Source organism: Ursus maritimus, unplaced genomic scaffold (genome assembly GCF_017311325.1).
Source record: "Ursus maritimus isolate PB19 unplaced genomic scaffold, ASM1731132v1 scaffold_23, whole genome shotgun sequence".
Classification (NCBI taxonomy): domain Eukaryota; kingdom Metazoa; phylum Chordata; class Mammalia; order Carnivora; family Ursidae; genus Ursus; species Ursus maritimus.
Window position 1 is genome coordinate 3,495,224 of NW_024424786.1, and position 20,448 is coordinate 3,515,671.

The window sequence follows — 20,448 nt, forward strand, 5'->3', positions numbered from 1 at the left end:
AGAGAGAGAGAGAGCACATAAGCAGGGGGAGTGGCCGAGGGAGAAGGAGAAGCAGGCAACGCAGCGAGCAGGGAGCCTGATGTGCAGCCTGATCCCAGGAGCCTGGGATCATGACCTGAGTTGAATGCAGATGCTTAACCAACTGAGCCACCCAGGAGTTCCTGTACTGATTTTTTTTAAAAACCTTTTTATCTTGAGATAATTGCAGAGTGACCTAAATACAGAGATCCATATACTCTTCCCGTAGTTTCTCCCAGTGGTAACATTTTGCATATAGTTCAATATCAAATCCAGGAAATTGACATTGATATAATTTACTCCTCATTCAGATTCACCAGTTTTACGTGACTCACTTATGTATTTAGTTTCAGGCAATTTTACCCTGTTTAGATTCGTGTGACCCCCACCAGGCATGATACAGAACAATTTTAAGGATCCCTCCTGCTATCCAGTTATAGTCACAGCCACTTCCCTCCTTAACCCCTGGCAACTTCTAACCTGCTGTCCATATCTCTGTAATTTTGTCATTTCAAGGATGAAATGTATATGAACTGTACGACGTAACCATTGAGATTGTTTTTTCTTGCAACATAATTCCCTTGAGATCAAGCCAAGATGTGTATACAACAGGTTGTTTCACTTCTGTGTATTGGTGTTTAACATGAAATTTTTACAAGAACAGTATCTGGTTTCCAAGCCCACTCATCAAGAAGTGACAATCTGTTGGCATGAAATGAGGCCCCTCAAAGCATAAAAACTAGACTTAGCAATAAGAAAGCTCAGCAGTTTAGAGCCACCACAGTGTAGGACCGACCACACCCACTTCAATTGCTCTGGAGACTCACTGTGTTACAGAAGAAAATTTGAAGGCTTATCATGACGAAGTCATTAAGGAGACTATTAAATATGAAAAGAAGACAAGAAAACATAATGTGTTTTATAAAACTTCATTTTAGGTCTGCGCTTAAAATGTCATTGGCGGTGTATATGCATTGTTTTATATTCTTTTTTTTTTAAGATCTTATTTATTTGACAGAGAGAGAGAGTGCACAAGCAGGAGGAGAGGCAGAGGGAGGAGAAGCAGGCTCCCCACTGAGCAGGGAGTCCGATGGGGGTCTTGATCCCAGGACCCTGAGACCATGATTTGAGTGGAAGGCAGATGCTTAACCAACTGAGCCACCCAGGTGCCCCACATTGTTGTATATTCTTAAATACAAATCTTGTTCAATAGATATCAAAACCTTATATAGCCGATTTCTTCATGACTTATACACCTTGTTTTGGGTCTTTTTTTTTTTTTAAGATTTTATTTATTTATTTATTTATTTATTTATTTATTTATTTATTTATTTATTTATTTATTTATTTATTTATTTATTTATTTATTTTAAAGATTTTATTTATTTATGTGACAGAGAGACAGCCAGCGAGAGAGGGAACACAAGCAGGGGGAGTGGGAGAGGAAGAAGCAGGCTCACAGCGGAGGAGCCTGATGTGGGACTCGATCCCAGAATGCTGGGATCATGCCCTGAGCCGAAGGCAAACGCTTAAGGACTGTGCCAGCCAGGCGCCCCATGGGTCTTGTTTTTATTCAGTATGTAATTGTATCATTCTGAATGCTTTTTTTTTTTTTAAATTTGAGAGAGAGAGAGCGAACTCGTGAGAAGAGCACGGGAGGGGCAGAGGAAGAGGATCTGAAGCAGACTCTCCGCTGAGCGGGGAGCCCCACTTGGAATTCAAACTCATGACCCTGAGATCATGATCTGAGCCGAAACCAAGAGTCCGACTGAGCCACCTAGGCACCCCTCATTTTGAATGCCTTTTTTTTTTCTTAAAGATTTTATTTAGGGGCGTCTGGGTGGCTCAGTTGGTTAAGCGTCTGCCTTCGGCTCAGGTCATGATCCCAGAGTCCTGGGATCGAGCCCCGCATCAGGCTCCCTGCTCGGCGGGAAGCCTGCTTCTCCCCTCTCCCACTCCCCCTGCTTGTGTTTCCTCTCTCTCTGTCAAATAAATAAATAAAATCTTTTAAAAAATTAAAAAATAAAGATCATGACCAGAGCCAAAGACAGATGCTTAACTGACGGAGCCACCCAGGTGCCCCATCTCCCTTTTTTAAAGATTGAATCCTTTTTAAATTTGAGAGCAAAAATCTTGTCATATACTAAGAATCATAAAAATTTAGATGTCTAGGAAATCAAGGCCTAGAGAAAAGGAACTTGTCTTCAAATCAAATGGTCAAACATTGAGAAAGCTGGTATTAGAACTTGAATCGTCACCTACTTTACTGCCTCTTATTTTTTAACCATATGAGATCTTCAAAGCTGCTACTATAGCTGCCTAATAAATTCCAGGTGAATTGAATATCATTTTTATATCAGTGATAGGTTTTTTGAGAGGATATTATTAGGAATTTTATTGTTTAAAATTATTTAACACAGATTAAACAATAAATATAACACATTAGACAAAACAACAATGGAAACGCATCACAATGAACTCTGTACAGACAGTGGAGTTGATCGAATCTTATTGGGGTGGAAACGATTTGAAGTTCGAAGATCAGTGTGTAAGACTAACACACATATTAGAAAGATTACTAAGGGGCACCTGGGTGGCTCAGTCACTTAGGCATCTGCTTTTGGCTCAGATCATGATCTCTGGGGTCTTGGGACCGAGCCCTGCATCAGGCCCCACGCTCAGCGGGGCTTGCTTTTTCCTCTCCCTCTGCCCTCTCCCCTCATGCCCTGTTTCAAATAAATAAAATCTTAAAAAATAAAAATAAAAAAAGATTACTAAAACTGTCTCCGAAGTACAATACAGATGACACTTTTTTCCCAGATGAGTACCAGTCAAATAATTGGTTTACACTTAAGGTACAGATACAAAATGTTACACATTATCTTTAAACAACAGAATCACCCAACAAGACAGAGGCTCACACAATGATAGGCAGGGAAGAAAGACCTGCCTGAAACTTTAAAGAGCAGATTATGAAATTTACCACTTATGTTCCCTCCTCCAGACTATAATAGCCATTGAGTCTGAAGGCAGGTGGGACAACTCCCTCTCATTCACTTTGTGTGTGGAAGTTGCACATGCTCAATGCAATTCTGTGGTAGGTCAAATGGCCACATGGTCCTTGTGGCCTCATCCCAAGCTCAAATGGCAGACTCCTGAGGCTACTTCCAGAACAGAGACCCAACACCTCACACATTCCTGTATTTTATCAGGTCTTTCTCTCAACAAGGTTGCCAGAGTTTCTCTTAGCACTTTACCTTCAAGAAGTCAGAGATTTAAATCTACTAAACTTTCAAAGTTTTGGGCAATCTGTGGGGCACCTGTCTGACTCAGTCAGTGGAGAAAGTGACTCTTGGTATTGGGGTTGTAGGTTCGAGCCCCATGTTGGGTGTAGAGATTACTTAAAAATAAAATATTTTTAAAATTATTTTTTAAAAAAGATTTTATTTATTTAACAGAGAGAAAGAGAGAAAACACAAGCAGGGAGAGTGGCAGGCAGAGAGAGGGAGAAGCAGGCTCCCAGCTGAGCGGGGAGCACCACGTGGGTCTCAATCCCAGGACACTGGGACCACTACCTGAGCTGAAGGCAGACAGACAATTAATCGACTGAGCCACCCAGGTGCCCCCAAAATAAAATATTTTAAAAAAATAAAAATAAATTTTTGGGCAATGTGGAAAAAAAATAACATTTTATGATTTTTAGAGTGTACAAGGTGTTTTCACATAAATTCTCCCATTTAACCTTCACAATAATTCAAACTGTAATTAATTAGTATAGATCTAAAGTCCAAGTTCCCTACCTATAAATCAACTGCTCCTCTCTAGAAAAATAGGAATCTCAGGAAATAAAAAACTCCTCAAGGTTTCTTAGCAGCAAAATTTTGGAGTGTTTTGTTTTGTAAATCAGATTTCCTCAAATTTCATTTTGCATGGCCTAAGATAAAAATTGTTCTGCAATATCTGCATACATCACTCACAAAAATAATGGAAAGCAGTCTAAAGATGACGCCGGAGTGGAGCTGGGCATAAGAGGAAATGATAGTTTGGGATTAAAATTTCCCTTTTGTCATTTTTGCAAAAGTTCCCTACACTGAGACCAGAGCTATCACTACTGCCATCTGCTGGTTGTAAAGAAAAACCATTCATTTGTTAAAAACCTTGCTACCATGGTCGCTGGGATGTGGTGGTTTCTTAGGTTTTAATAAGATCTCCAGGGTAGAACCCTGCAACTTGTATTCTCAACTAAATCTCCATGGATTCTCATGTAGCCAGTCCACACATAGGGAAGTGGTATAAGGCTGTGATAGATAAGAGGTACTATTTTCCCGCATCACTAAACATAAGGCAAATTAATTTGCCAAACATGGCAAATGACCAATTGTAATCTCATTACTATTTATAGTTGAAGCTATTTAAAAAACAAACAAAACCCCAATACACAGGCAGGTGAAACAATTTTATTTCACAGTTGTTTTTACAAGCACAAAGACAGTATGTTCTTCATATAAAAACATTAGTACAGATAACTATGCTTTCTAGAAAATTTTATAGACCCTCTCAAAGAAAAATTCACGCCATTATATGGTTTCTGACAAGCTGCTTGGGAACAAGAAGCCTGGACTGATTCCTAAACAAGCCGCAATACCACCACGCATCTTTTGGTTCAAAGTATAGATTATGGTCATCAGTATGTGCTCCTGCATTCCTACAGATCTGATAATACACATACAGACTGGTTTGTAACTTAATGTTCCATCGGTTCATCCGCCTTTTCTGCAGGTTCATCAGCTGGTTGAGCAGGCTGTAAGGGGAAGAAAAAAGAAAACAGATTAAAAAAAAAATCACTTGACCAATATATACTTCTTATCACAAATATTATAAAAGAATTTACAAGAAAAAGGGGTTAGGAGGTATTCTGGATACTCAATTTTAGTTCATTGTCCTGTTAAAATTTCTGAACAAAGGTGTTTTTTTAAACAGACATAATTTTATAGGTCTGAAAACCTAAGCATCATCGAACAATTCCAGCATTTTATCATACTTTGTCTCGTTCACGAATAAACCTCCTTTTTATTATCACTACTAGCCTTAGAATATAATCAGTACACTTCCGACATTCTTATCCTCTTTAGCACTAATAAACACAGACAAAACATGATCAAACAAATCAGCTGTGTGGAACTCACGGCATTCTTCCCAACAGTGCTGGTTCTTACCAACAGTTTAAATAATGCAAATCCTACTCCTCTAAATAGTACCAACAATATCCTCTCCAAGTTGAAAAAAAAATTCACACTGTAGAAAATATTTCTCTCCAGGACACTTTATTTTCAATTACACAGCTATCAACTAAGTATCTATAAACAGCATCTGTGTATTCTAAATACCCAACAAAAAAGACCAGTATTTAATCTGAGACTTCCCAACACTTTCTGATCCTTTTCTCCGTATTTGTGAAGGGCCAACTTAGTTTCCAAAGGGTCCCTGATGAATTTTCTCTCAGTCCCCACTCCTATAGACTGTTGGCCGGCCTTATGATTTCCTTTCAACCAACAGAATGAGCAAAACTGATGCTGGGCCACTCCTGAGCCTCAGCCTTTAAGAATGTCTGGCAGCTTCCACTTCTGAGCTTTTGAACTTTTGCAAGCTCTGAGCTTCTCCCCTGCTAAAGAGACCCTGGTGAAGAGAGGCTCTGAGATTACATGGACAGTGGTAGCCATCTAGCAGAGGTCCCAGCCTTCTAGCTGTCCCTCTAGGATATACCTGGAGAGTATCAATAAAGAAGACTGGGAATAAAGCCATCTTGGATGTTCCAGTCCCACTGCTTCAACTGACTACAAGAGACCCTAAAATGAGACCAGCAAAAGAATGACTTAGCCATAGTCAATCCACAGAACTGCAAAAAATAGCAACAGATAACCAAATCATCAACGCTTGCTGTTTATGGAGATCACTGCCCCCACAGTATTTTAAATTATGCAGTTCTAAGTTTTCCTACTGCCATTTGAACTGTGAGCCTACCTCAATAATTAAAGACAAAAATGGTAGGTTTACTAAACCTGTGGTAGGAACAGCAGTTAATGATAGAACTAAAGCCTCTGGTGTTATGATTAGTTACATACCTGCGCCTTTCTCTGTGGTCTTTCCTCAAGACCTTCCAGGAATGGAGATACATCATCATCATCATAAATCGTAAACTCCAAGTCTTTACCAACAATTCCAATGGAAACATTCTGGGGGGGGGGGTAAAAATTAAAAATCAAGAGAATTTATGTTGGAAAAATGCTTTTTTTTTTTTTTTTTAAAGATTTTATTTATTTATTTGACAGAGAGAGAGACAGCCAGCGAGAAAGGGAACACAGGCAGGGGGAGTGGGAGAGGAAGAAGCAGGCTCCCAGCGGAGAAGCCTGATGTGGGGCTCGATCCCAGGACTCTGGGATCATGCCCCGAGCCAAAGGCAGACGCTTAACGACTGAGCCACCCAGGCGCCCCTGGAAAAATGCTTTTGATTAAATGTTGGGTGAAAAAAGGAGAATAAGTTTATATAGCACTTAATAAGAGTAAAAAAATACTTAAGTATAGCAAAAAAGGGAAGAAAACTAGCAGATTCTCGTAACTTGCAGATTTAAGATTCACTTTTGATAATCATCAATAATGCCAAAGGTCTATGCCACCTAGAAATTTGTAACTTGGCTCATAATGGAAATGTGCTGCAGACCAGTGTTATCGGAGCAAGCAACTTAGCTGGGAAGTAAGCCTAACTCCAAAGAAATAATCAGCTTTGTTCCTTGTGTAAGTTAAGACACGATGGTTCTTAACAAGGAAATAGAGTAAGTTTTGGGTTCTAAAATGTTGAATTTGGTGGGGTCTTGGAACTATTTTCTATACGTTAAAATTAAAGAGAAATTCTTAAAATGCTCAGTGAATGCTAACCAGTGTAAAAAAGCCTCCTGTAAGATTAAAATTTTAGTGAAAGTTTGAGGCATAAGAATATACAGGCCCTCTCTCAATGATTTCACTGAATCATTTTGTATGATTCAGTAAAAATATAAAATCAGAAAGCCAGATACTTGAGCAAACTCTTCCAAATTGTAAATGTCAACAGTAACTGTAAACCCAAATTTTAAAAGATAGTCATCTTGGAATGATGGCATTATGGGTACTTTATTTATTCTTTGCGGGGGAGGGAGGGTGGAAGGGAGAGAGAGAATCTTAAGCAGGTCCCACGCTCAGCGTGGAGCTGGATGCAAGCTTGATCTCATTGTGACCTGAGCCAAGCCAAAGTCAAGAGTCAGATGCTTAACCAGCTGAGCCACCCAGGGGCCCCATGCGTACTTTAAACAAATAAAAATAATTTAATGTACATTCCTGATTTTTTGGAAAAAAAATTATTTTTAGGATAAGAAAAATTACTTTTAAAAGATTACACAGGATATAAATTCTTCACATACATATTAAATAATAATTACCCAATCACTATAATAAAATGGATTTACAAAATGCTGACTTGATCTCACTTTAGTTAATAATCGTTAACCACAAGGAGGCCCACAGTGGTTCCTGCATTGTACTATATGGGTTCCTAGATCATCCAACTGCCTCTTCTCCTGGACATCTTTCTAGCATTTTCCATTCTCCTTGCTCCTTATTTCACTGAGAAAACAGAAGCAATTAGAAGAGAACGTTCACAAGCTCCCACAGTATCTGTTTCCTGTATCTATGTCCCTAGATCTCTCTCTTCTTGTTAGTGTGAATGAATGATCCATTTCCTCTCTAAGGTCTACCTTTCCACCTGTATACTGTTTAAAGACATTGGTCCAGCAGTTTTTCTCATATTTCTCCTACATAAATGTTTCCCTTTACACTGGATTATTTTTTATAACCATGCACCAGACGTGCTGTAATTTCTCCCATCTTAAAAAACCAAAACAATGAAAAACCCTCACTACATTCTCTTCCAGCCAGCACCCCATTTCTCTGAACCTGCAAGAGAAAATCTCCAAAGAGCTGCCTCTAATTCCTCTTCGCCCATTCTCTCCTGATTCCATTCCTTTCAGGCTTTGGGCTCACCATTCCAATGAAATTGTCAAGTCACCGGTGACGTCATTGCTAATCTAATGGTTAATTCTCATTCCACATATCATCCTCTCCTCCTTGAAATAGTTTCTCATTTGTTTTCAAGAATGTCTCCCTTTCCAAGTTTTCCTCCTACCTTTCTGGTCATCTTTTTCAGTCCTTTTTTGCCGGTACTTACCTTCCAATCTCTAAAGGTTAGAGTGCCCCTTGCCCAGGCCTCAAACCTCTTGTAAAACTATTTGATTCCTTTAGTGGTTTCATCCAATCCAATCTCTAAATGCCATTTCTACATAAAGACTCCAAAATTTGTTAAGTCTAGCTAGACCATTCTCCACCAAACTCCAGGAGATACACATCTGATAGCTGCTTATTTTTTTTTTTTAAGTAAGCTTTATGCCCAACATGGGGCATGAACTCATGACCCCTAGATCAAGAGCTGCATGCTCTACTGACTGAGCCAGCCACGTGCCCCAATATTTGCTTATTCTATATCATCAATGGACAGTAAGCATTTCAAGTTTTATAAGTCCTAAGCTAACTGCCTGATCTTTCTCCGCAACTCCTACCCCAAGACTTGTTCCTTCCACTGTCTTGACCACTTCAGTAAACCATAAATCTCTCCTTCCTCTAATCAAGCCCAAAATCTTGAAAACAACTTTTTTTTTTTGTTTCTACACCCTCACAACCAATTCACTAGCAGATGTTTTTAGCTCTAACTTTAAAACCTACCCAAAACTGANCCGCTTATCCTCATCTCCAATCCCAAAGTTCTTTTACTTCACCACAATTTCTCATCTGTGTTACCCTAACAGTTTCAAAACTATTTTCACCCATGCTGCGTACTATAATCTATTTTCAGAATGGCGACCAGAATAACTCTTTTGAAACCTAAATCAAATCATGGTATTCTTCTTTTCAAACTCTAACAATCCACTCAGTAAAATCCAAAGTACCTGCAATGGTTTATACATGATTTCTCTTATCTGACTTTATTACTTCTCTTCCTTTTGATCATTGATCCAACATTCCTGGCCGCCTTGCCTCAAATACTAGGAATATTCTGGACTCAAGGCACTTATACTTGTATTCCTTAGAATGATCTTGCTCTAGACATCTGAATTGCTCACTCACTCACCTCCTTTAGATATTTTCCTCAAATTTCACTTTCTCAGTGAGGCCACCATTGACCACCCTATTTTAAATTTCCCTCACCACATCTCCTTCCTATACCCGGATGGTCCTTCTTTCTCCTCTTAACCTATTTTTTCTGTAGTATTTATCATTTTCTAATATATTATCTAATTTACTTAGGTATATTGTCTATCTCCCTGACTTGGATGTATGTTCCACGAAGGCCAAGATGTTTACCGTGTTTACTGTATTCTCAATGTCTAGTGCCTACACACAGTAGATGCTCAATATATATTATTTGTTAACTGAGTTAATCACACAAAGATATTCCTACCTGCTGAAGAAACCGAAGGACATTTCACCTAAGACTCATTGTTTTATTCCAAAAAGAAATGTTTGAAAATCATTTCAAAATCAGATACTTCATGAACAGCTTAAAGAGAAAGAAAGAATGAACCAAGGCAACCATCTCCCAAATTAAAGAACTGTTAAGTATACACTCTGCTATTATATTTACGAAATAAATGACTGACCTGTAATGTTAAAATCTCAAATTGAAAAACATGATATCTACCTTTGTAGTTAGGTCCTGTTCTGCAGGAAGTGTCTCTCGTAAGGCACGCAGACCATGTTTAACCAGTTCATTCAAATTGCCTATATAATAAATTAACAGTTATTTCTTAATTCCATCTTCATGCTAGGCTGCTCTTATTTGTCAGGTCTATAGTCTGAAATTATGGTTTCAGTCACATACTAAATATATCACAATAAAAACAGCCCAAATTTTAATGTTTAGTCATATAATCTTCTAATAACAATAAATAACATCACTATTATTTTAATGAGAATACATTTTTGTTACTAAATTTGACCTTTTTTATGCTAAATTAAATGAGAATCCTGAATCACAAATGATACAGCACAAAGTTTTGTTCTGAATGTATTCTATAGAAGGTGTTTGCTTTTTATAAACAAAGTCTCCAACTCTTTCTATGTGGCCAGTATTAACCTGATACCAAAACTAGACAAAGATATCACAAGAAAATAAAACTACAGATCAATAACCCTTATGAATACAGACACAAAAAACCTCAACAAAATACATCCAGCAACATTTATGTTTACGTAAACATATATATATAATATATATATAACATATATATATATATATATATATATATTTAGTTTATATTATAAATCATGAGCAAGAAGGATTTATTCTAGGAATGCAAAGCTGGTTTAACATTCAAAAGTCATATAATGCAATATACCACAATAGAATGAAGGGGAAACACCACATGGTCACCTCAAGAGATGTCCAAAAAGCATGTGTTAAAGTCCAAGACCCTTGCATAAAGCAAAGCACTTGAAAACCTGTCCTATGATCACATCTTACATCAACATTTTACCTTTCTTTCCCATAGCTACATTAATTTTTTACTTGTTTACAGACTACTTAATGCAGAAATGTCTGTGTGGCTAAAAATAAGAACAGAATCACAGAAAACTAAAAGTTGGTAACAGAACTTACAAGTGATAACCAGTACAATGGTTCTCAACTCTGGCTGGGGCACACTTCAGACCAACTGAACCAAGACTCTTCAAAGTCGAGGACATTTGTATTTTCATATTTGTATTCTGACAAAGTTCTACTCATGATTGAAACCACTGTGATGGCTAAATGAGGTAATAACCAGTATGTATAACAGAAATAATAAACACTCCATGGGCTTATTTAAAAACAAAACAAAATAAAACAAAACAAAACAAAACAAAAAGCTTTCTGTAAGGCTGATAGTTTTCTTCATTTAGTATACTATTTATTCACAATATAAAGACTGGAGGGGACAAAAAAAAATCACTTACACTCCATAAACCCAGACATATGTCTCTCCAAATAAGTACGAGCTGATTGAGAACGGGCTCCAATGGACATGGCTCTACAGTCAAAATAGTTGGCAGATGGACAGGTTTGGAAAATGTGAGGGCCCATATCCTACAAATAGAAAACACACACACACACATACACAAAACGTAATTTCTAGTCAGTTTTTAAAAAATCATTAAAATGTAATAATTCTATGAACTTACATCATAACCAGCAATAAGGAGTCCAACACCATATGGTCTCCGTCCATATCGCTGTGTTGGTATCTGGGTCTCTTAAACTAGTTAAAGAAACTGTTCTAACAAGGAAAAAGTACTATCTTTATTTTCAAATTAAACACAATTAACAAAGAGCTCTGTTTTTTTTAGTGGCTGCATAATCCACCACAGCAAGAAGAAAATAAAAGAGCAATATTTCTTTGACCTAGTATTAAAAAATGTTAGGACTATCCACCAAACCCAAGAATGAGTGCTAGCAAAATGATCTCTTCTCACGTACAGAACCTCATCTGTTTTGGATATAAGGGGTCAAGAATTCTGAAGGACATCTAGAACCACCAATAAAAACTTTAAATCTTCTCTAAAAATGAGACTTGAATGGTTTTCCTCAAATTGGGCTTCTCTAGGTCTGGAAAAGGGCTGACGAAACAGCAACCCAATTCCTTACTTAGAACACATTTTTCCACGGCAAAATGTCCCACAATTCTTCTAAATTTTAAACATTCTGTTATTGACGAGGAACTAACCTTAAAGTTTTCAAAATCTTACCTATGCTATCTATTATATTCCCAATAATTAACATAACACTTATCAAATCAATACTTATCAAATACTTATCAATACTTATCAATCAATACAAAAAGTACTTATCAATACTTATCAAAACTCTTAAGTTCACATCCATAAATGCTAACAAAAAAGGATACTGCTTCCAATTAGAGATACAAGACGAGACACAGGAAGAGGTCTGTCAAATACAAATCTGGAATCCAAACACTCCTGGCGCATAAAATTACTAAAAAAGAAACAAGCAAAATTAGTTATTTCACATCAGTTATTTCAATCTAAATAAAGTAGTTTCATTTCTTTTTGCTTTCTTCACATGGATTACATCCATATAAGGGAATCAGAAAGACATGCCACAAGGATGCATTTTTATACCAAACCCTTGGGCCATATGAGTTTTTTTTTTTTAAAAGATTAAAATATTCCTTAGCTCTAGATAAATTTGGTCTCTGAGCACTTTAGAGAACAGAGAAGGCTGAGCAAGAGAAAAAGAGCAAGCTCTCTTTTCTTACCCCTCCCAGTGTCAGCAAGGTTGTCTTAATTCAAGGTTTTGAACCAGCAAAAAGAGTAACTACTTGCTTTTTTTCTTGAAAGCTGACCGAAACCTCCCCAAGAGAGCAACTGCAAGAAATAGAACCTATACTAGGACATTGCTACATGTTCTTGCCAACGCTGCTTCTATCCGTAAGTAGCACTCTAGAGGAGACGCTGGACACTAGACTGCTCAGCCTCGCTGTTAAACCTGACAAGAGTCAAGCAAATGTAACCCTGGAGAAAAGGGAATTCATGCCTAACTACTAAAGACAAGAGGATAAACAACAAGAAATGGATATGCATCTTTCCTTCCATGTTGCTTTGTCCAGTTTATGTGTATATGTCACATCTGAGAATCAAATGTTGACTGGGGGAACCACGCTATTTGTTCAGTACTTTGAAGTCCATTTCCCAAGGCTAGCTAAACTGCATTGCTCAACATGGCAGGTACTGGTTATACGTGACTATTCAGTACTTTAGAAGTGGCTAGTCTGAATTGAGAAGTACCGCAAGTGCAAAACACACGTGAAATTTCAAAGACTCAGTACAAAAAACAATGTAAAATATCTCATTAATAAGTTTTTATATTGATTACATGTTGACATGGCAGTATTTTGGATAGATTGGGTTAAATAAAATGTTTGACCATGCAACATATTTTACATTTTCAAAAGCTTTCAGAAACCAATAATGCTCTCACTGTATCGCCAACCTAAGAAAGCAGACAGCTTGCTGGGTAACTTGAAAACTTAAAACAGTAGCACTATTATTTGCTCTTAGTGTTCATATTCTTTCTTCCCTAATTAAATCACAGGCTTAAGAAATTAGTTTTGGCTAACTACCTTTGACCTCCTAACACAATCATATATTACCTGAAAGGCGCTGTGTTAAATGCTCTACATGTTAGGCTCTTAAACAATAACCTTGAAAAAGAAAATTAAAAGAACTGATGGTGTAAGCAACTAGTCTCATCTCACATACTAAGTGGTAAAGGTGAGAACGAAACTCAATTCTGCATGACTTCAAACCCCAGCTCTTCATTTATAGAACGCCTCTCAACTAGACATTATCTCCTCTGGACTCTCACAGAAATCTACCTGTTACTCTCTCCTTTCTACCTCGCATTACAGATATACTACTAAATTTTAAGTTCTTAAAAGACAAGATGCATATCTGACTCACCCTTGCGTACCCTGCAGTATCCAGCATTGAGCTTCGCAAAAAATATATGTCTAATTAATACTGGCATATTAAAGAAAAAAGGGTAGTTCCCCCGATCCTTAGAAACCAGACAAAAATGTCAAGCTCTTCTTAGACATAACATTGTCTCGAACAATATATCCTGAGTTAACAAGTATCACATTATTTGGTGACTTCTCAAAAGCTTTAATCTTAACATGGTTAATTCTAGTAGTTACTATTACAGGGATCAAGAAATGGAGTACTGGGGCACCTGGGTGGCTCAGTTGGTTAAACCTCTGCCTTCGGCTAGGGTCATGATCTCGGGGTCCTGGGATCAAGCCCCGAATTGGGCTCCCTGCTCTGCCGGAAGCCTGCTTCTCCCTCTCCCTCTGCCTACTTGTGCAATAAGTAAGTAAAATCTTTGCAAAAAAAAAAAAAAAAAGGAAAAGAAATGGAGTACTTAGTAACTGAGCACAAATCCACTAAGGTATCACAATCTGCATTTAGAAACTCTGCCAGACAACTTCCTAAAATATCTTAGCAGGATGAATCAAAATGTTTCTTTTGTTTTTCATGATCATACTCACCATAACAGTCTAGCATCAGCAGTAAGTCCCGCAATTGAGATACCAATATGGTTGTCAACATGGAGAATTTTTTTCTGATGAGCTGCAAGCTCTGACTGCGCTCTCTAAATATAGACATTATAAAACACAAAGACACATTTATAATTTCATTATTTACACAGTGAAACTTACATTTGTTAGTCCCATTTTCTACATGAGGAAGATTTATTTACTGCCTCACTCACCTTCAATGCAACCAACACTGCATGGGTTTTTGATTTTAGACCAACTGTGGCTGAACCTTGCTTGACAGCTTCCATTGCATACTCAATTTGATGAATTCTGCCCTAAAGAGAAAACAACAACACATCTTAGAGTCATCTTACAAGACCCTTTTATATATTTAAAATTGATCTAGTGTTCCCAAATCTCAGGTGAATATAGTTAAATCTGAAATGATTTTTCTTTTAATTAGGAAACTTACTTTAATGATAAATTTAGGTTCCAGGAATGTCTAAAATGATTATATTCCATTTTCTCACAGCCAACAATTTCATGAGTTTCTTTCTTTCTTTTTAAAGTAGGCTCCACACCCAAAGTGGGGTTCAAACTCACCACCCCAAGATCAAGAGTTGCATGCTCTACCAGTGAGCTAGCTAGGTGACCCTCTAAAGCCACTTCACAGATAAAGTATAAAACATTTTTACCTGAGGGCTCCAAACAGTGACATCATTGTCATACTGGTTGCGAAACTGAAAGTAAAAGAAAAAAACCCTATTAAGAACATTACAAATTCCAATTTTTAATAAGCCCTATCACTAAAAAATGTCCTCCCATCTGCTTCTATCATGCTGTTAATACAACCTCATTAGAAGATTACTCAGTTGCAAACAAATTCTAAATTTACCCTGAGTTAGAAGGAAGGAACAGATCTAGATGGGACCTAACTTCCCAACTTTCAATTCTACCACTGTCTGTAGCACTCCCTTTGGGTTCAATTACCGAAGTTCATAGTGTCAACTTTGCTTCCCTTCTCTGCTTATGCTCTTCCCTTATACTGGGCCCTAATAAAAAGAGTTAAAAGCACTCTTTTTCTTTAAACTAACTCAAATGTCTACGTCTTTAAGTCTTCCCCATCTTTTCTCCCAAAATTCCAACACATACTCCTATCAGTTCTTTATCTACACGTCCCTTTCTATTTTGTGATTAGGGACATGGCAGATTTATCTTTGAACCCTACTGCACTTAAAACAGTGCCTTGTACATATAAACACTCAAATTGAATGAATAAACACAAGAATGTTCTCAGGAAGTTACATGTTGACACAAATAGCTACAGCATCAGAACCATTACTGCTTTAATAAGGATATTAAAACAAGTCTACTAGCAGAATGTTGGGAGAATAATCTGGGGACGGGGGAAGAGTGAGAAAGTTGAGTGCTGGAATGGCAGATGAGGCTGGAAGCCATGAGCCTAGGTGGTAACCGTGATATCACCACTTCTCTCAGCCGCGGTTTATTCATCCATAAAACTAGGTGACTCGACAAAGTGATTGAAAAGAACCCTTTCTGATCAAGCTCTAGGGGAGACTGAAATCAGATGGACCCACAAGTAAAATGGACGCTATCCTGGAACCCAAACCCTGGAACCAAGTCTGCACTGGCAGTACAGTGAAGCCGCGAAGTCCAGTCCCTATTTCCTCCGCTCTCCCACACAGAGCACGAGGGGCCACTCTGGGCCGCTCGGAACTACTCCCCTGAAGGAACTGGAGGGGCGAACTCGGCAAGCTGACCGAGGAAGTAGTGCCGAGGCCCGGCAGAAAACGAAACGAACCCCGAGGAATGGCCGCAGCGACTACCCACCGCCCCTCTCCCGGCCAGGCCGGAGATGCTGAATCACTACCGGAACCCTCCCGTTGGCGGAGGCTCCCACACCCCATGGCCCCGGGCCGCTCTGAGGATGACAGGAGGGGCGGCTCGCCATCCCCCCGCGGGCGGACCTCAGCCCCAACCCTGCCCGCGCTCAGAATCCAACGCACCATGGTTCCGGCGCGGGTCTGGCTGCGGCCTCCTGCGAGGCGCGGATTCAGAAAGGTTGCCGAAACTACCGTTCGGCGATCTGCAGAGAAGCCTTCGGGATTTTGACGGAGGCGGCGCAGGGCAGGGCAGTCTATCCTAGAGATATCGATAGACACCCAACGCTTCCCCGCCCTTAAAGCTCTCGGCCCCTCCAAAGTGGGCGCGGCCTCGGAGGAAGGAGGAGTTGAGGTTGGCGGGAAATCTCGGGCTAGGAGTACCCGCGGCAGCTAAGAGCTGCGGGATGGCCACTACAAAATCGCCCCTTTCGGATTCTCAGTGATGATTACCTGTGTGTTGCAGATTCCCGCCAGTTCCTCACCCGCCCTGCCGATACACCCGAAATCCATCGGAGGCGACGCCTGCGACTCCAGGTGATCCAGTGTGCCGCTGGACATCTCTCATTCAGGATCCACAGAGATTTGGGGTGTTGTGTGACTGGGAGAAGAACGAGGCTGTAAGAAAGGCCACAAGATAATGGTCCGTTTGTATGTGTCAGCCACACTCTTCGTCAAGTATGTTGTTTGTGTACATGCTTTTCTTTCTACTTTGGAATTCTTTTCTCCGTTTCCTGGAGAAAACATTTTTCAAGGATCTCTCTTTATTATCATTAGTGGTCTCCTCTACAAGACTTTGAACTCCACGAGGGCAGTAATGTCTTTCTGTGGTCTCAAAACTAAGTATGATGCTTGATTTTTATGTGTTTTTTTTAAATATGATTTTTTTAAGCTGGTGGATTAGACCACTGAAAAAAACTGGGGATTTTCTTCCGAAACACATATTTTCTCTGTTGAGAACTTTTGGTAAATCCCCAGATGAAAGACTTTAGTACAGCTCTGCAAATATCTGCCAATTTAACATCTACTTTGCACCAATGGTGATTTATTTTCTTTATAAAGTAGAAAAGATAAATACCTAGGCTCAGGTAGGGTATGAATCGAAAGGGTCCTTAAAGATCTAAGCTTTGCAGATGGAAGTAACAGACTCATATCACTTGAAGTGATTTGCTCAAGTTCAGAGCAATGTAGTATGACACTCTTTTTAAACCTATCACTTTTATATTTTGGTCTTTTTTCCCCTGTTAAACATTTTCTAGGTTAAATATGACTTTCTAGTATTCTGCATTATGAACATATGATGTTTTATTTGCCCAAGTCCCCACTGTTTAATATTAGGGTCCCCCCCTACTGACCCACTCATTTATGAGCTGCTTGATAGATATTTTTACACTGCTTTTTTTTTTTTTTAAGATTTTATTTATTTGTCTGAGAGAGAGAGAGAGGACAGCAGGCGGATTGGGGAGCAGAGGGAGAAGCAGGCTATACTCCTTTCTTTAGAATAAATTCCTAAAAATGGAATTGCAGGGTCAAATGAAATTGATTTTTCTAAAGCTTTTAATAGAAAGTGCTAAGTTGCCCTCCAGAAATTTTTTACCAGTTTATACTGTGCACAATATGGTGGTCTAATGGTTAGGATTTGGCGCTCTTCACAATAATAGTATATGAGGGTCTCCTCCTCCTTAAATTCACCAATACTGGTTGTTGTCATTTTAAAAAAATCAGTTAATTTAGTGGATTAAATTAACAGGTTTAAATTAACAGAGTGTTCTCTTTTGTTTCTCTAGCACTCAGCATAATGCCTAGCACATACTAAATGCTTAATAAATGTTGTTGAATAATTAAGTAACTACTTATTTAAAATTTTTCATATAGTACATAAACATTTTGACTATTCTTTTCTACGTATGTATATATTCACTCGCTTCAAAAATATGTATAATGGGGGCACCTGGGTGGCTCAGTCCGTTAAGTGTCCAACTCTTGGTCTCAGCTCAGGGTTGTGATTTCAAGCCCCACACTGGCTCCACACTGGGCATGGAGCCAACTTAAAATTATATATATGTATAATAAATATATAATTGTTTTTACGAATAAGATCACTCTAAACTATTTTATACTACACTTAAAAAGTTATGGCAGGGGCGCCTGGGTGGCTCAGTTGGTTAAGCATCTGACTCTTGGTTTTGGCCTAGGTCATGATCTCAGAGTCATGAGATGGAGCCCCATATCAGCTCCATACTCAGTGGGGAGTTAGCTTGAGATTCTCTCCCTCTCTCCCTCCCCTTCTGCCCCTCTCCCTGCTTGTGCATGTCTGAGCTCTTGCTCTCTCTCTAAAATAAATAAATAAATAAATAAATAAATAAATAAAATCTTAAAAAAAAAAGTCATGGCCATGTTTTCATGTTCACTAAGTAATGATATTATTTTCAATAATTGCATATTATTCTATTGTATAGAAATATGATGCTTAACTGTGGGTGAGCCATGAGATTATTTCTAAGCCTTTGGAAATACTATAAATATAAAAATACTATAAAAATACCATAATGAATATTCTTATGCATACATACATTTTGTGTAATTTCCTGATTACCTCCTTATGATGAATTCATAGCAATAGAATTGCCAGGTCAAGGGGAACCTGCATTTACAATTAGGATAAACATGGCTAAATTACAAAAAATAAAATTACATCAATTTATATTCTACAGTGCCTGAGAGTCCCACTTTCTTTATGACTTCAACAGCACTGGATAGGGTGAGTACTTTTTACCTTTTTCAAGCTGATAGGCAGAAAAAGAAAAAAACTTTAATTTTATTTGTATTTTTTTATTACTAGCAAAAAAAACTTTTCATGTATTTCTTGGCAATTTATGTTGCTTTAGTGAATTGTCATTTAATTCCTTTTCTCAATTTATTATTATTAGTCATTTTCTCATTGATTTGTAGGAGTTCCCTTCCATTATCTAGTTATTGTGTTACTTTTGTAGAAGGAACCTGTTGAATACAAAGAAAAGAAGTCCAATGAAGTTAACTCAAGTGAAAGTTGGGGGGGTGCAGCATGGGGATATTGTAAATATGTAATAGGGAATCACATGAATACTCAAGGATAGGAATTTTTTATTTACTGAGGTATTTCCAGTGCTTAGAACAAAGCCTGGCATAATAATAGGCACTCACTAAACATTTGTTGAAAGAAGGAATGATGAATCTCTTACTCCCAAACTTGCCCTTTTCATTATCTCCTAAGCAAATATTGGGGCTTTGTGATATATTATTCATTCACAGTGAATGGCTCTTACCAAAGCTCCACTTATGAGCCATCGGAAGGGGCATTTGGTTGTCCTTTTTGTCAAAACCGAAGGTCCTGAGTACTTATAAAGTTTCTATATGACTTTCAGCTCCTCTGCATGTTTTGGGGATTTGGCTTGGGATACATCTTGGTCCTTAACCAAGAGCTGAAAAATTGGTCATTAAAGATATTTGGTAGGAAGACTGGGTCAGCAAATATAGCACTACTTCTTCAATTTAAAGGTCATTGGTTAATTTATGTCAGACTTTTTTTATTTCTTTTTTTTTAAATTTTATTATTTATTTGAGAGAGACAGTGGGCGAGAGAAAGAGCACAAGCAGGTTAAGGGGAGAGGCAGAAGGAGAAGGAGATTCCCTGCTGAGCAGGGAGCTCGATACAGGGCTCCATCTCAGGACCTTGAGATCATGACCTGAGTCAAAGGCAGAGGCTTAGCTGACTGAGCTACCCAGGTACCCCTATGCCAGGCTTTTTTAGAATCAAATAAAAAGTAAATGCTAAATAAAAACCAAGTTGAAATTTTTTTCCATGGGCATATAAATCTCAATATGTTACTCTGTTTAGCAGCTGTAATTGGTACATTGTACAAATGAGATGTGTAGGGTGCAATTTGCAAATAACTTATTATTTTCCCCCATATATTTAAACACACCCAGGGGATGGGGTGCCTGGGTGGTTCAGCCAGTTAAGCGTCGGACTTTTGATTTTGGCTTGGGTCATGGTCTCAGAGTCATGAGATTGAGCCCAGAGTGGGGCTCTATGCTGAGCGTGGAGACTGCTGAAGATTCTTTCTCCTTCATCCCCTCCCACACTCCCCCAGCACGCGTGTTCTCGAGCTCTCTCTCCCTTAAAAAACAAAAACAAAAACCACAGCCAGTGGAGTTAATTCCTACCTGCTCCGTGAATGAAACACGGCACAAATATCACCAGTATTAACTAGTGAATTCAACAGCCTCAGATCGGTAATTAATACGTTCAGTATAATAATAAAATCTTTAGGAGTGAAGCCTCTTCCCTCCAGCTTGGGCCTGCCATGGCAAAA

General features: G+C 38.5%; 1 protein-coding gene and 1 long non-coding RNA gene across 4 annotated transcripts in view; one reads left to right on the plus strand and one right to left on the minus strand.

The window, feature by feature from the left end:
- Positions 1 to 4,455: 4,455 nt before the first annotated feature.
- Positions 4,456 to 16,446, minus strand: PSMA1 (proteasome 20S subunit alpha 1). Of its 2 annotated transcripts, none has more exons than XM_040638845.1 (10): positions 16,220 to 16,446; positions 14,888 to 14,932; positions 14,426 to 14,527; positions 14,202 to 14,305; positions 12,039 to 12,127; positions 11,317 to 11,387; positions 11,092 to 11,221; positions 9,800 to 9,879; positions 6,141 to 6,251; positions 4,456 to 4,819 (listed from the first exon to the last, which is right to left on the minus strand). In XM_040638845.1, the coding sequence occupies exons 1-10, from the start codon at positions 16,220 to 16,222 to the stop codon at positions 4,763 to 4,765; spliced, it is 792 nt and encodes a 263-aa protein (XP_040494779.1). In that variant the 5' UTR covers positions 16,223 to 16,446; the 3' UTR covers positions 4,456 to 4,762. The 2 variants fall into 2 exon arrangements, with proteins under 2 accessions (XP_040494779.1, XP_040494778.1); XM_040638844.1 differs by lacking the exon at positions 16,220 to 16,446 and adding an exon at positions 15,974 to 16,135.
- A 12-nt stretch (positions 16,447 to 16,458) lies between these two features.
- The window catches only part of LOC103682374, a 105,187-nt gene continuing 101,197 nt past the window's right edge, over positions 16,459 to 20,448 (plus strand). For both annotated transcript variants that reach the window (XR_005837061.1, XR_573393.2), the window contains exons 1-2: positions 16,459 to 16,736; positions 18,808 to 18,854. This is a non-coding gene — a long non-coding RNA (uncharacterized LOC103682374). The remainder of the gene's footprint in view (positions 16,737 to 18,807; positions 18,855 to 20,448) is intronic.

Bases quoted from the DNA above. Each gene is read 5' to 3' on its own strand.
- PSMA1 (XM_040638844.1), bottom strand. From the start codon at position 16,120: ATGGGGTGTGGGAGCCTCCGCCAACGGGAGGGTTCCGGTAGTGATTCA. The intron at 14,528-14,887 runs GTAAAAATGTTT...TTTTCTCTTTAG, and splicing joins TCACTGTTTGGAGCCCTCAG to GGCAGAATTCATCAAATTGA. The intron at 4,820-6,140 runs GTATGTAACTAA...TTCCCCTTACAG, and splicing joins GACCACAGAGAAAGGCGCAG to CCTGCTCAACCAGCTGATGA.